Below are 14,789 nucleotides of genomic sequence, written 5' to 3'. Positions count from 1 at the left end.
CAAGGTAAATTTCCTGGTATATGAAGTGCAGTTCACGTCAAGAAAATAAGAAAAGAAATTAAGAATAAAATAGATACGAAATTAGGCTGGAAAACGACGTCGTTATGATAGGGTTCTTATCTTCCTCCCCTTTCAGTCTTTCACCTTCACCTACCCAAAACCTAAAACCCCAGAAAAAAACTGAGAATAACAAAACTGCTTCGCTCCCAGCTCCTAAGTAGAAAAAAAAAATGCCGACGCTCACAAAGATTTACTCCATGGAAGAAGTGGCAGCTCACAACAAGCAAGATGACTGCTGGATTGTAATCGACGGCAAGGTCTTACCTCTTTCTCTCCATCTTTTATTTCTTTCTAATTTCACGATTTCGTTTCAATCTCGATTGATTTTCCACTTTTGAAACTTACGCTCTATCAACTGATTCATGTCTAAGTAAAGATTATATAAGCCTCTGAATCTTCTTCGGAACCGCGTTGACTCTGAATCTGATTCTCTTTCGACTTTAAAAGGTCTATGACGTAACATCTTATATGGACGAGCACCCTGGAGGAGATGATGTCCTTCTTGCTGTCACAGGTACCTTCTTCTTCTTCTTTTTCTACTACTACACGATGATTACTATTTATGGTTTGTCTCTAATCCAAGCAAGTGTGTTGTTCTTCGAAGGCAAAGATGCAACGGATGAATTCGAAGACGCGGGGCACAGCAAAACAGCTAGGGAACTCATGGAAGAGTATTTCATCGGCGAGCTAGACGAAGATTCCGTACAGGAAATACCAGAGCTCAAGATCTACAAGAAAGAGGAGCCAAAGGACTCTGTTCAGAAGCTTGTCGACTTGACCAAGCAGTACTGGGTTGTTCCCGTCTCGGTTATCACCATCTCTGTTGCCGTGAGTGTCTTGTTCTCTCGCAGGAAGTAGTAAGAGTTAGTCTCTGGAGATGATCTGAGAGCTATTGAATTACTCTGGGGGAATCAACTATCCACGAGAACTCCCCCTCCCTCATTATAGATTTTGAATCACAGAAAATAATTGCAGTTTTCAATCACTTAAATGGTTTTACATTTTTGAGTTAATGATATGATTATTGGATATGCTTTGGTTTTCTTATAAAAAAAAAATCTGTTTGTCATCCTTTTGACCTTCCTTCTACTTGGCATTGCACCAAATAGCTTCACCAAGTTTACATTATATCTATTGACTCTTGTGTTTGTCGATTTTGGTGGAATTAAGACTTTCTGTGATTCTCATGATTGATATGACATTCTACTAGTCCCTCGGCTGCTTCTAGACATTGCCAGATTCTGTAACTGCTTTCTCCAACATCGACCTCCTCCTTAAATTCTTTGATTGTCCTATTAGTATATGTCCGTGAGACAGAGATATGAGAATATATGATCCGTTTTCGTTGAAAACCCCAATTCCTGAAAAGGCGGTAGCTCAAACTCTAGAGTAGGGTTGAGAAAGCCCATTTTCTCTGCTCTGGATTGTTACATGTATAATAATACCTCTCAAGGAACAGGTGCAAGAGTCAAACCACCAAAACATAGTAAGCGGTCAAGTACACGTTTACGAGGAGACGACCAAGTTTCATTAACAAAGTCAAAGTTTAATATTGAATAAGCTTGAGCTACAAAAAAAAACAATGTTATGGGTTTAGGATAATAGGATTGTGGGTTTGTCCAACAAGGATTCTCAAGCAACTAGTTCTCGGTGCATTTGATCTGTTTTTTGGGAAGGACAGTAGAAATTATCAGATTATGTTAGTCAGAGGCATCATATACTTAGCTTCTTCCACCAACAACAACAGCTGCAAATTCGAGTGTAATCCATGGGACTCATAATTCTAATTTCAGGTGTTTCTTCAAAGGTTTCGCTTGATCAGTCACGAAGGACGAAGCCAGTATCCTCCTCCATCTATTTGCAATCCTGGCCATTCAGGATCACTTTCTGGTTTGTTGATGTCCTTAGTGGGAATTACTGAGAGAATATCGCAACTGAGATTTTCAAGGAGCTCGGTGTACTCGGCGTCATCTTTGAATTGATCTGAGAAGATGATCAAACTTGATCCAAATCTAGTATGAGGACAGGAGTCCTTTGCCCAAAAAAGAATGTCATTTGCCATTCTAATACGTCTCGATGGAGCAAGCTATGACTTTGGTCGGAAACCTCTCTGGTTTGTTTGCTAGTAGGATTCCGTTACAAAGATGAGAGTTATGTTTTTGTAATGTTCAAGAAATGGTAGACCGTAATTAGGTGGGTTAGCGAATTATTATGAGGGGAATTAGGCCTTAAACATTAACTAATTATTCGAGTAATATATTCTTAAAAAGTCCCTTAGACAGTTTGGTGGAGGTAATCTAGTTGTCTACTCAACTGAACAGAGAAACTTGTTTGACGCGGGTTGCATCTACGCTGGAGTTCCACCTGCAATATATTCTTTGATTGTTAATACACTTTGTGATTTAGATTTAGGAACTTGTAACCAAAGAAAAGAAAAAGTCACCAGTTTGATTGGTTAAAAAGAAAAGTGATGACATATTCACGATCGAGTGGAAACTAAATTTGATCTGTGTAAAGGTTGATGATATTTTGAAGAAGAGAGCTTTTTAGCTAATGCAAAATAATTTTTCCACAAGAACACATCATATCTTTTTTTATAAAAAAAAAACACACACACACAAAGAAACGAAACACCAAAGAAACGAAACACCAAATAGGTACCACATAAATATAATGTTTTATGGAGGAGGGATGCTTGCAAGTGAAATCATGAAAGACGGCTAGTGTACCAAAGTAAATTAGAAACCAAACGGGGAGGTACGAACAACACAAGCCAACTAGTCCCACCGACCAAGCCAGGATCCTCCATCTATTAGCAATCCTGGCCATTCAGGATCACTTTCTGGTTCGATGATGATGTCCTGAGTGGGAATTACTGAGAGAATATTGCAAGCTTCGGTCAACGCGAGACTATTAAGCAGCTCGGCGTACTCGGCGTCATCTTTGAATTGATCTGAGAAGAGGATCGAATATGATTGAAATGTACTAGTATAAGGACAGGAGTCCTTTATCCAAAAAAGAAGGTCATTTGCCATTCTAATACGTCTCGCGGCTTTATCCCCTGGAAGAAAAATATACATACAGTAGTGAGAGATATATTATATATATTTTGGCAAAAAAAATATATATTATATATAGGTTAAGATATTATAAAGAAAGAAAAAGAATGAAGGAATATTTTGTACCTCCTCCGGGAAGAAAGTAGATTCTGGAAGCCCACCACTTCTTGTCACCTATAAGGACATCACCCCTCCAAGTCCCTTTCTTGTCATCATCAAGATAGACCCAGATGGAAGGCTTATTGGTATAACGTCTTTTCAAAAGAGCTGATTCGATTTTGCCATAGATCTCATCAGGAGTGGAAAAAGGAGGGAATGGGAAATCTTCAGCGTCCCAGAAGACGCCTGTCCTATCCTCTTTGACGGGTCTTATAGGCTCTGAGCAATGCACAATAGTTTTAATTATTATTTATTTCAATATGACAGATAACAAAAAAAATCATAAACAAACAGAACAACAATTTGGGATGGTCTTACCGAGGAAATCTACAATCTTGTAGGCATCTTCTTCTTCAACCTCCTCTTGGCCTTGGGAGAGATCGGTACGAGGAGGAGGAGGACGTAAAACACGTGCACAAGCAAGTAGAGATTCCACACTAAAGAAAGATCCTGTGATAGCAGTCGGATCAATAAGGAGAATACCGTGACCCCTAGATTCCAAACACTTGAGAACCCTATCTAACTCCCCTTCCGGTTTTGCCTTTGCGATTACCACGAAACAGAGTGGAACACATGATTCAGTATTAGTTAGTGCGGAATGAATCAAAATAGAAGTCATATCCATAGGAGCCGCTTTGTTAACACCAGAAAACATGTAAGTTCTTGTACCTATCAATCAAACAGAGAAAGAAAGAACTCCAGTGAGACATATATTAATAATAATAAGTAGAAACGATAGACAAAGAGAGAGAGAGAGAGAGAGAGAGAGAGAGAGAGAGAGAGAGAATTGTGAAACGTTTGTTTTTACATGAGGGTAAGTAAATGATTCCGGCATTGCTCAACTTTTCTTCTACGTCGCTGTTGATTCGCTTACAATACGCATCGATTTCCATCCATCCATGAAAGCCCTTTCGATGAACAACTTGTTGGATATTAGTACGAATAAAACCAAGATCATCTTCGATACCAGCAGCATCAGGGATTGGGTAGTCATCCATGTTCCACACCACCATTGTCATTGTCATATTAACTTTTGTCAAAGAAAAAAAAACACAAAACATAATAAGTACGATGACTGGATCGAAATCTAACAAACAATTTCGGTTAAGAGATGGAGAGAGATGATCTCACTGGAATACAAATTGCCTTCTTCGCCCATGGTTCCCACCACGATGAGAGGATCGCTGGATCGGAGACTTTCTCTCGCTAAAATCTAGGGTTAGGGTTTGGTAACAGTTTAGACGATTTGATTACGTCAAAGAAATAAAATAGAAATTGGTTCATCGGAGTTTTCAATAAATGCGGCGCGGGGTATCTCAGATATCTCGACGTAGGTGCATATAATTTGTTCGAATATCGGGTCAGGTTCAGTATTTTTAGTTTGATTATTTCGAGTGGGATTCAAATATTAGGATTTTGAAACAAAAAAAAAATCATTTTTAGATGTTTGGAAGAAGACTTTGACTTGTAATAATAGAGACTTAAATTTATTATGAATGATCATGCACGCAAATGCCAAGATAGAGAGATAGACATATTTTGACCTAAAAGAAAAGGAGAGATATAGAATGGAGAAACATGGGGCACACTTTTAGAACAAAAGGGAACATGGGGAGCTCTTTCGAGACGAGTCTAGTGCAGGGCTAAGCCAGAATATGGCTTTATATATTAAAGATACAACAATAAACACATGTTCTTTCTCAAAATGAGGAATGAGGACATGGGGTATCAAACAATGATGCATGCAATTGCTATGTGGAGAAAAAAGATGAAACTTGGAAAAAATATCAAATTCTTCTCTCTCTCTAAGCCAAGTTATAAAAGATCAAAAGCTACTGAGACTATCTATCGGTTGTGGTTTTAACCTTGAGGAGACACGTTAAGTCACTCATCTGTTTTGTAATGATGGGGAGCCAACTCAGCCAACCACAAAGGATCAATTCTTGTCAGGTTCTTAATGAACTTCTCGCTGGTTTGTATGAGCTCGTCGAAGATAACGCACTCGGGTTTGGAACTGAACAAAACAGAACGTGGGTGGATGTGGACAATCTCCCCACTTTCCAACGCCCTGTGTCAAGTCATCATTTTACTTATGTCTTGAATCAAAAAGAGCAAATTTAACATGTCGAAAACAACCGTTAAAGATAACCCCAACCTACCTGTATGTACCATCCATCTGTCTCTGTGCTGCTTGAAGGAAAAACGATGCAGCAAGACATCTACGATACTCGAGCATGTCATTCCCACACGAAGAGACATTAAACCCCATCTGTTCAACGTGTCCACGAATTTGTCTGCAACAATCGCACACGTATAAGGCATAACAATCATAATTAACTAAGAAGCTCAAAAGAATACATGACAAACCTATATATGTCACGGGCATGTTTCAATGAACGACAATTCACGAAGTTGTCCTTGCACCATTTTCCCATGATTTTATCAATTTTGGCTTCACTCCTTTCTGTCTTTCTCTTCTCAAGTAACTCATTCAACTCTCGATACACACTAAGATACGTCAGGTGATCCCCTTCGGCGCTTGCAAAGTGGTTTCTTGAAGTTCTTGACTGGTCAAACCAAAAAAAATATATATATCAAAATGAGAATTTATCGCAGTCCTTTGGTATATAGACTAACCTCTTCTCTCTTCTCACGAGGATCATAAAAAATGGATTCCACAGAGAGCATTGCAACAGTGATTAACATTTCCTCGAGACAGTTGAACTGATTTGCCAAAATAAGCGCTCTGGAGTAAACAGGATCTAGTGGGAGCCGTGACATTTGTTCTCCGGCGGGTTTCGCTAGTTTGCAATCATCCGTCAAGGCGCCAAGCAAGTACAACTCCGCCAATGCTTTCACAATGGCTCCCCTGTTTTTATAACAATCAAACTTGTTTTAAACAACGCAATAAAGAAGATAGATGCTTCAGCCATGTGTCAGACTTTCTTGAAATGTTTTTAGCTACCAATTAGTATAAGAAAGTCACACATATATAAACCCACAACCACAAGAAAGGAGGAAGTACCTTGAAGGTTTATCTATAAAATCAAATCCAGCAATATCATCAATACCCAGAGCCTTGAGCTGCAAAATGACTTTTGAGAGATTGCATCTCTTGATCTCTGGTTTGGTTGAATCCTCCAGCTTCCAAAATTCACTCTCGAGATAAAGACGATAACATTTCCCATCACCTTCACGTCCTGCACGTCCACTGAAAGTATAAAAAAAGCATCTCAAACTGCTTGCAAATTTGCTGACACTCTCTCTTATCATCAAACAAAACCACTGTAAATAAGAAACATAAACTTCATGGTTACCTTCTTTGGAGCGCCTGTGCTTTTGATACTGGAACAACATCAAGCGTCTTTATTCTCTTGCTCTGATCATAGTTTTGTGCCTTAACAACCCCAGGGTCTATCACATATCTTATTCCGGGAATTGTAATCGATGTCTCTGCTATATTTGTCGCCAAAATCACCTAAATAATTGCAAAAACACCTCAAAACTGATTATTATGATCAATTGTCTCAACGACTGAACCAACTCGTTTGCTGAGCTTTTATAACCTTACGGAAACCAAGTGGAGCAGGGGCAAAAGCTTTCATTTGCTGCTCTGATGGAAGAGCAGCAAAGATAGAGAGTGGCAGTAGCTTCCTCTGGTCTTCAGGTAAACCCTGAAGTCTTTCTTTGACAAGTCTTCCAACAGATTCAATCTCCTCTTGCCCAGTTAGGAAAACAAGTATATCACCTGGCTCCTCCTCCGAATGAATCTAAGAAATAAAATAAAAACAGATGCAAAAATTAGTTTACTAGAAAATTATTCCTTCAAGTGCTGATAAGAGTAACAAAATCAATAACCTGAAATATGGTGGCCAGAGCTGCTTCCACATAATCAGTTTCAGGATGAACGGTGTAAAGAATGTCAACGTCACACTGTCGCCCTAGCACACGACCACCTTTAGCACCACCAAAGTACTCGGAGAAAACACTTGCATCCAAACTCGCAGACATTATTATCAGCTTCAACGGAGATACTCTCCTGCCTTGACACTCTCTTAACCGAGCCCGCTGCACATCTTTCAGCAAGGCCAGAAGAACATCAGTGTCAACAGTCCTCTCGTGGGCTTCATCGACTACAATGACTGAATACCTAGAAAGAAGCGGATCCAACATGGCTTCCCTGCCAAAATTTTCGAACAAGAGTGATGATTATAAGAGAGCATAAAGTTTTAAAACTTGCATGTAATGGTTTAGTTTTTTACCTCAACAAAAAACCATCAGTCATGTACTTTAACCTCGTGGAGCTAGAAGTACAATCATCAAACCTAATGGCATAACCAACCCTCTGCCCCAACTCAACTTCACTCTCCTCAGCTACCCTTTTGGCAATAGACATAGCAGCGATACGCCTCGGCTGTGTTATCCCAACCATCTTCCCTTCCCTACAGAATCCAGCACTGAATAGAAACTGAGGCAGCTCTGTATAATAATAATAAAAAAAAAACATCATCACTCTATGTAAGAAGTCAAGAACAATCATCAAGTAAATAAACAACTTACGAGTAGTCTTCCCACTACCAGTTTCACCAACAATAATCAAAACATCGTTCTTACGAACCAACTCAATCAGACGCTTCTCCGCTGGAAAAAAAAACAAAGTTAGTCTCCATGCACGGGCACGGCCATGAGAGAAAGACTTTCTCTATAATAAAAAAAATTGCACCTGATGCAATAGGAAGAGACTTTCTATGTTCTGCTATCTTCTGCCTCTTTCTGTGATAAAAGTCAAAATTCACAAAGGTTTTTTTTTTTTTTTGTCAACGAAATTCACAAAGGTTAAAAACTCTTTTTTTTTCCTGGGAATCATCATGTAGTTTTACCCTAGAAAGTAGAGAGATTCTTCACCTTTTGCGTGAATCAATTGGGGATTCAGGGTTCCGTTTACTGTTAAGTACAGAGATTTTGAGTTCTCCTTGCGCCATTGGGGAAAAGCTTCACCGAGATTCGTTCACAGCAGCGCGAAAACTTCCAGAACACGCATACAGCTTCTTCGGCGCTGGTTAAAAAGAGAGGCATGCTGCGTTAATGTGTCTTTTGCTCAGTGAAAACGAGGCCCATATTTATTAAGTTAAGCCTTTGAATCAATTTGAGACATCTTACAAAAGTCAAAATACTCTTAAAGTCAAAACTATTGCCCCCAACCCCAAGAAACAAAAGTTAAAAAAAGACATGGTGGTAACTGGTAAGTCACAATTTTAAGTTAAGTAGATGTATAAGTTAAACCAGTTCCAGAAAACCCAAATCATTATGTTTAACATTTTCCGTAAACATATATAGAAGATTTTTTTCTATACCAAAACGTTAAAATAATACTAGTGTCTTTGTAACTTATGTCAAAACTCTGAAAATGGTACAAATTTTTAACATTTTTACCAATATATATATATATATATATATGTGTGTGTGTATTTCTTGAACTGGTATGACTAACACAAAAATATTTGAGTTCTAATCATTGACATTCATTACAAAACAAATGGAATACGCTAACCATTTCAAGAAAGCCCACAAGATTGTAGTTAGGTCGAATGCTACTATTTCAAAACATAAGTATGATTTATTACGGGTTAGGCGTGGCTGTTCTAATCAGGGTTAGGCTTCGGCTAATCTTTATGTCTTTCAAATTTTTAGGTCTAATTAAAGGCTTCTACTATTCTAATCCCTTTTATTAACCGCATCAATCCAAATATCTGCAAGAAGAATACATTCCGTGAAATTCTTTATTGTGTAATGAATAAATACAGCCAAATGATCATCATACAAATTGAACAATAACGAAAACAATAGTAAAGGCTACAACACATGCACACACATAACCTTTTTGTTTTTGCACACACATAACTTATTACACCTGATAAATAAATTTGAGGAATATTACTAGTTTACACGCGCAGGAGGAATACTCTGCTCGTTCTTGAAGAAGTTCTCAGGATCATACTTTGCTTTGACTTCCATCAGCCTCTTCAAGTTCCCCAAGAAATATTTCGAGCCATAGATCTTAGCTTCGTCAATGTTTGTCTGACCACTTGGATTATTTCCAACATCCATGTCTCTGTAGTTAAGGAATGCCTCTCTCGGGTTACTTGACACATACGGTTCCGCAACCTCGTAAAACTCCCTCATCATATTCAAGCTAGCCTCTGTGTTGCTTGCGTTCAACCATGTAGTAAAGTATTGAATCTTGAACAAGTTTCCTTTACGGTGAGGAAACGCCGCGGCAGTCGACGGAATACGGTCCATCACGCCGCCGTATGGGTTCCATTGCATCCACACAACATTGTTGAATTTCAACATTGCCGCCCAAAGCTTCTCCATACCTTCTTTGGGGATTGGTTTCTTGACGTAATCTGACTTGCTCTTGAAGAAATCTCCCGGGCTGGATGGTCTATCTAAGAGAATGCTTGTCGGTGTGCCGGCCGGATAATCAGCCCAAAACAAGGTTGTGTTAAGCCAGCTCATTTCTTGACAGTCTTCACGTTTTAGCCCTAGTTCAGGCAAGCTTTGGTTCATTATAGCCATCAGCTCGTCGGCTCGTCCCATGAACTGAGCATAGAACACAACCGCGATGGTCTTCTCTCCGCGTCTCGTTCCATTTACGACCTGAGGCATCGCTCTGATGAAAAGAGTCTCTGGAAGTTTGGTTGAGACAAGCTGCCACTTGTAGAGAACATCAGTGCCTCCTTGTTCCAATGTTTTGTTAACCCTAAATACTGTCATGATCCTTGGAACCTCAACGAGGTTGATTTTCCAAGAGAGGATAACTCCAAAACTCCCACCACCACCACCGCGAATGGCCCAAAATAGATCTTCTCCCATGGTAGCTCGGTTCAAGAGCTTGCCGTTGACATCGACTATTTGAGCATCAACGACATGATCCACCGTGATTCCGTATTTTCTCATGAGGTTACCATACCCTCCACCGCTTATGTGTCCTCCAGCTCCCACGGTAGCGCAAACGCCAGCTGGGAATGCTAACGTTTTGCTAGCGTTGTTGATCTTTGTGTAGAGCTCTCCCAACGTTGCACCAGACTGAACCCAAGCTTTCTTGCTTGACACGTCAACGGTAATAGACCTAAGGTTGAACATATCGAGGATGACAAATGGCACAGAGGACATGTAAGAAAGCCCCTCGTAGTCATGACCGCCGCTTCTGATACGGAGCTGGATACCATTGGACTTTGCGCAAACCACCGTGGCCTGAATATGAGACACATGTTTTGCCGTGACAATGGCCATCAGTGTTTTGTAGTTAGGGCTAGTGAACCTCTTGTTTTTCGTGTAGGACACGTAAGATGACAAGAAGGTTGTGGTATTCTCGGCGGTGAAGATGTCATCGCTGATTGGAGTCTCCTGACTAGTACGAGAGCGAAGGCATCTGATGAAGTTTTCAAAATGTGGTTTCGGTACTGCTGCTTCGGAAACCGAAACAAGAAGAACAAGACACAATATTGAAAGTACTTCTTTCATTTTTTTGTTTGTTTGTTGTGTTTTGTTTTGATGTAATATGACTTATGCTTCTACGTTCATCTCAATTTATAGAAAAAAATTCCTCAGGAAAACTTCTTATCAAAAGAAATCCGTTGAATTTTTTTCTTAAATTGATTTTTTTGTCATATAGGTTTACTTTGAATTTTTTTTCTCAAATATGTTGGTGTAATTTGAATAGCTTATGCGATTTTTTCTTTGAAATATATAAATATATGGAACTTGTAACGCAACTTACTATAAATTATGGTAATCAAGTATATTGAAAGACTCTATAGCCATCTCATGGTCAAGAACACGTGTTGAAATATACAGCTATATTGCACATTCGTATTCACTTCCACATATATATTTGGATGCTACTTTAGGGTTTGGTTTATAATAATAGCCAGTTATGATATACTGGAAAGAATTTGAATGTATATACTCAGATTTTATTAGTGTAAACAGAAGATGAGACTTCATTCATATTTTCAAGAAACCCATATTTTTATTGAAAATCAGTTGTGATTAAATTTTGTTCATTTTTATGTAAAAATATATAATCTAGAAAGCACTGAATTTTCCTCTCTTCTGATCCAGTTACTGTTTTCTCCCTCGTTGAATTCAATTTTATAGGTTACGTGTTTGCATGACTGAAAAAAAAACTAAAGTTTCTTAAGATTGTCGTGAAATTTTGAAGCAGCCTTTTTTTCTTCGCGTGGAATAGACTTTTCTTAGAGCACAACGTTGATTTATTTTTTCCTCAGCATTAAATACATCTACACATTTAAACATTCGCTTTCAATTGAAAGTAACCACGTTAATGTACAACAACTCGAAGAGCCCACTATGTTTTGTTCATAGTCATACCGATTGTTTAGGTAAACAACCACAGCGAACATACCTTTCGATTTGGCATGCATGTTGGCCGAAATATCTTCAATTGTCTGAAGGATTAAGCAGGATCGTAATTTGGAGAATGCAGAGTGCATATCCCGTAGATATTCCCAAATTGTCTAAAGCGTTACTATGTAATAATCGAATACAATAATATAGTATTCAAAATTATTTCCACTAGATTCTCCGAAGAAGTCGACTTCTGGATTACTTACTCGTATCGTTCTTTCAGCCTTTGTTGAGATGATTTTTTCCTAGTTTTTGGATTTTGTTTGTGGGTGGAGTAGACCGCAAACGATGGTTAACTCTCTGTGTTACATATCTTTGTGGTTTGTTTAGTGAAATATTGAGCCTATATCTTTGTAGGCTTATCATTTAGCCGTCAGAGAAATTCGGAACCTTACCCAATTATGTATAATATAATATCATTTGTATTTAGGGCGTCTCATCAGCAATGCTTGTTGCTTATGTATATAATGACTGCCTCTATCTTCTGTTTTTATGGTTTTTCGCTTGACTTTTGTAGCAGCGAATTTGTTAGCCGTGATGGCTTTGTTATCATCATTTATAAATAATCCCTCCTTTAGTGGAGAGCAGTCATTTATCGTTTGACCAAAATAAAATTAAATAATATCATTTGTATTTTAGTCTTGTATGCAGGTGTACCAATACATTTCCTTGTTAATATTGTAAAAGTATGAAAGAGAATTATAATGTTTGGTTTTATCTGATACTGAAGCAATATTTTTGGTCTTGCTTAAAATAACAATATGTAATTGAAGGGGATGGGGGAGAGGTCCATATGCAAATGAGACGATAACTATTAAACTGCAATGTCTATTACCAACGCTCACATAACTTATTATTGTTTTTTTTTCTCTGTTGCGAACATAATTTTCTAGTTATTATTTTTGTTAAGTAAGTATATGATCGAAAAGTAACAATATGCTTAAAATTACTTTATACTACATGAACCGAACAGGAGGAATACTCTGCTCGTTCTTAAAAAAATTCTCAGGATCATACTTAGCTTTAACTTCCATCAGCCTCTTCAAATTCCCCAAGAAATATTTGGTACCATAGATCTTAGCTTCATCCACGCTTGTCTCACCACTAGGATTACTTCCGATATCGATGTCTCTGTAATTAAAAAACGCCTCTCTCGGGTTACTTGAGACGTACGGTTCCGCAACCTCATATAGCTCCTTCATCAAACTCAGGCTAGTCTCTGTTTCACTTGCGTCCAACCACGTCGTAGAGTATTGAACCTTGAACATGTTTCCTTTCCGATGAGGATACGCCGTGGCGTTGGACGGAATCCTGTCCATCACTCCACCGTAAGCGTTCATTTGCATCCACACGGTGTGTTTGAATTGAAAAAAATTCTTCCAAAGCTTCTCGAACCCTTCTTTAGGTATAGGTTTCTTGACGTAATCTGATTTGCTTTTGAAGAATCCTGGATTCGTAGGTCTTTCTAGAAGAACACTTGGTGGTGTACCTTCAGGGTAATCAGCCCAAAACAACGTCGTTTCAAACCAGCTCATTTCATGACAATCTTCACGTTTTAGCCCTAGTTCAGGCAACCTCTTGTTTAGTAACGCCATTAGCTTGTCGGCTCGACCAAAGAACTGAGCATAGAACACAACCGCGATGGTTCTATCGCCAATTCTTGTTCCATTTACGACCTGAGGCCATGCTCTCATGAAAAGATCTTCAGGGAACTTGGTAGAGACAAGCTGCCACTTGTAGAGAACATCAGTGCCTCCCTGTTCCAATGTTTTGTTAACCCTAAACACGGTCATGATCTTTGGAACCTCAACGAGGTTGATTTTCCAAGAGAGGATAACCCCGAAGCTCGCACCACCACCACCGCGAATGGCCCAAAAGAGATCTTCTCCCATTGTAGCTCGGTTCAATAGCTTGCCGTTGACATCGACTAATAGAGCATCAACGACATGGTCCACCGTGATTCCATATTTTCTTATGAGATTACCGTACCCTCCACCGCTTATATGTCCTCCTACTCCTACCGTAGGACACACGCCAGCTGGGAACGCTAGCCTTTTGCTTGCGTCTTTGATCTTTACGTAGAGCTCTCCCAAGGTCGCACCAGACTGAACCCAAGCTTTCTTGCTTGACACGTCAACGGTAATTGACCTAAGATTGTGCATATCAAGAATGACAAATGGAACAGAGGATATGTAAGAAAGGCCTTCGAGGTCATGACCGCCACTTCGTGTACGGAGTTGTATATCGTTGGTCTTTGCGCAGACCACTGTGGCTTGAACATGAGATACATGTTCCGCCACCACGATGGCTAGTAGGTTTTGGTTAGGGTTATAGTACCTCTTGTTTTTCGTGTAGGACACGTAAGAAGGCAAGAAGGTGGTGGTGTTATCGGGCGTGAAGATGGCATCGGTTATTGTATTATTCGGACTAGTTCGATAGTGTAGGCATTCGATGAAGCTTGCAGAGTTTGGTTCCGCTACTGCTACTTCTAAAACTGAAACCAAAAGAACAAGACACAAAACAGAGAATGCGTCTTTCATTTTTTCTCTCTCTCTTTCGATAGGTCTGTCTCTATTAGGATTTTAGCTTATAAAATAAAAATCTAGAGAGAAAAATCAATTTAAAATTGACTCTTGTGTCGTCATATCGGTTGACTTTGAATTTTTTTTTTTTTTTGGTTAAAGACTTTGAAATTTCTTGTCTAAAAACATTTATTATACAGAGGAATCGTTATCATGAAAGGGAATCAGTGATTGAGTCGCATCTGTCCAGCTTTATTTCATATTTTATATACATCTAAACATATATATTTCAAATATTAACAAGTGGAAGAGAAAGTTGAATACAGGGATTCTAATGGAAACGTAAACGTAAGATCTTCATCACCTGTATTATCCTATTGAAGAAAAAGATCGTATATGGTTGATTTTTATGTACAATATGTTTCTTGAATGCATTGTATTTTGCTCTTCTTATCCACTACCCGATTTTTTTCGTTTTTTTTTAATTCAAGTTATAATACGTTACGTTTCGGTTGTTGTAAATTATAAACGGTTTCAAGTCACTTGAAAAAGGCAG

At 38.8% G+C, this 14,789-nt stretch overlaps 5 protein-coding genes across 5 annotated transcripts; 1 reads left to right on the top strand and 4 right to left on the bottom strand.

The window, feature by feature from the left end:
- The first annotated feature begins 152 nt into the window (after positions 1-152).
- Positions 153-1,131, top strand: LOC108851485 (cytochrome b5). The gene is made up of 3 exons (XM_018624925.2): positions 153-317; positions 508-574; positions 665-1,131. Exons 1-3 carry the CDS (start codon positions 231-233, stop codon positions 916-918), a joined length of 408 nt encoding a protein of 135 aa, XP_018480427.1. The 5' UTR covers positions 153-230; the 3' UTR covers positions 919-1,131.
- A 1,571-nt stretch (positions 1,132-2,702) lies between these two features.
- On the bottom strand, positions 2,703-4,308 carry LOC130510553 (uncharacterized). Its single transcript, XM_057006989.1, has 4 exons — positions 4,087-4,308; positions 3,597-3,947; positions 3,246-3,497; positions 2,703-3,121 (listed from the first exon to the last, which is right to left on the bottom strand). The coding sequence occupies exons 1-4, from the start codon at positions 4,301-4,303 to the stop codon at positions 2,838-2,840; spliced, it is 1,104 nt and encodes a 367-aa protein (XP_056862969.1). The 5' UTR covers positions 4,304-4,308; the 3' UTR covers positions 2,703-2,837.
- A 682-nt stretch (positions 4,309-4,990) lies between these two features.
- Positions 4,991-8,344, bottom strand: LOC108858526 (pre-mRNA-splicing factor ATP-dependent RNA helicase DEAH10). Its single transcript, XM_018632444.2, has 12 exons — positions 8,184-8,344; positions 8,002-8,051; positions 7,839-7,919; positions 7,541-7,757; positions 7,137-7,458; positions 6,845-7,048; positions 6,596-6,756; positions 6,304-6,489; positions 5,916-6,147; positions 5,646-5,845; positions 5,438-5,572; positions 4,991-5,346 (listed from the first exon to the last, which is right to left on the bottom strand). The coding sequence occupies exons 1-12, from the start codon at positions 8,258-8,260 to the stop codon at positions 5,163-5,165; spliced, it is 2,049 nt and encodes a 682-aa protein (XP_018487946.2). The 5' UTR covers positions 8,261-8,344; the 3' UTR covers positions 4,991-5,162.
- A 691-nt stretch (positions 8,345-9,035) lies between these two features.
- LOC130512621 (berberine bridge enzyme-like 4) lies at positions 9,036-10,847 on the bottom strand. Its single transcript, XM_057010792.1, has one exon. The coding sequence runs from the start codon at positions 10,803-10,805 to the stop codon at positions 9,216-9,218; it is 1,590 nt and encodes a 529-aa protein (XP_056866772.1). The 5' UTR covers positions 10,806-10,847; the 3' UTR covers positions 9,036-9,215.
- A 1,785-nt stretch (positions 10,848-12,632) lies between these two features.
- On the bottom strand, positions 12,633-14,265 carry LOC108850692 (berberine bridge enzyme-like 7). The gene has a single exon (XM_018624183.2). The coding sequence runs from the start codon at positions 14,249-14,251 to the stop codon at positions 12,668-12,670; it is 1,584 nt and encodes a 527-aa protein (XP_018479685.1). The 5' UTR covers positions 14,252-14,265; the 3' UTR covers positions 12,633-12,667.
- Positions 14,266-14,789: the final 524 nt, after the last annotated feature.

This window comes from Raphanus sativus, chromosome 1, assembly GCF_000801105.2.
Source record: "Raphanus sativus cultivar WK10039 chromosome 1, ASM80110v3, whole genome shotgun sequence".
NCBI lineage: Eukaryota > Viridiplantae > Streptophyta > Magnoliopsida > Brassicales > Brassicaceae > Raphanus > Raphanus sativus.
Note: the sequence above shows the minus strand (reverse complement) of the source record. Positions and strands in the feature narration are given on the sequence as shown.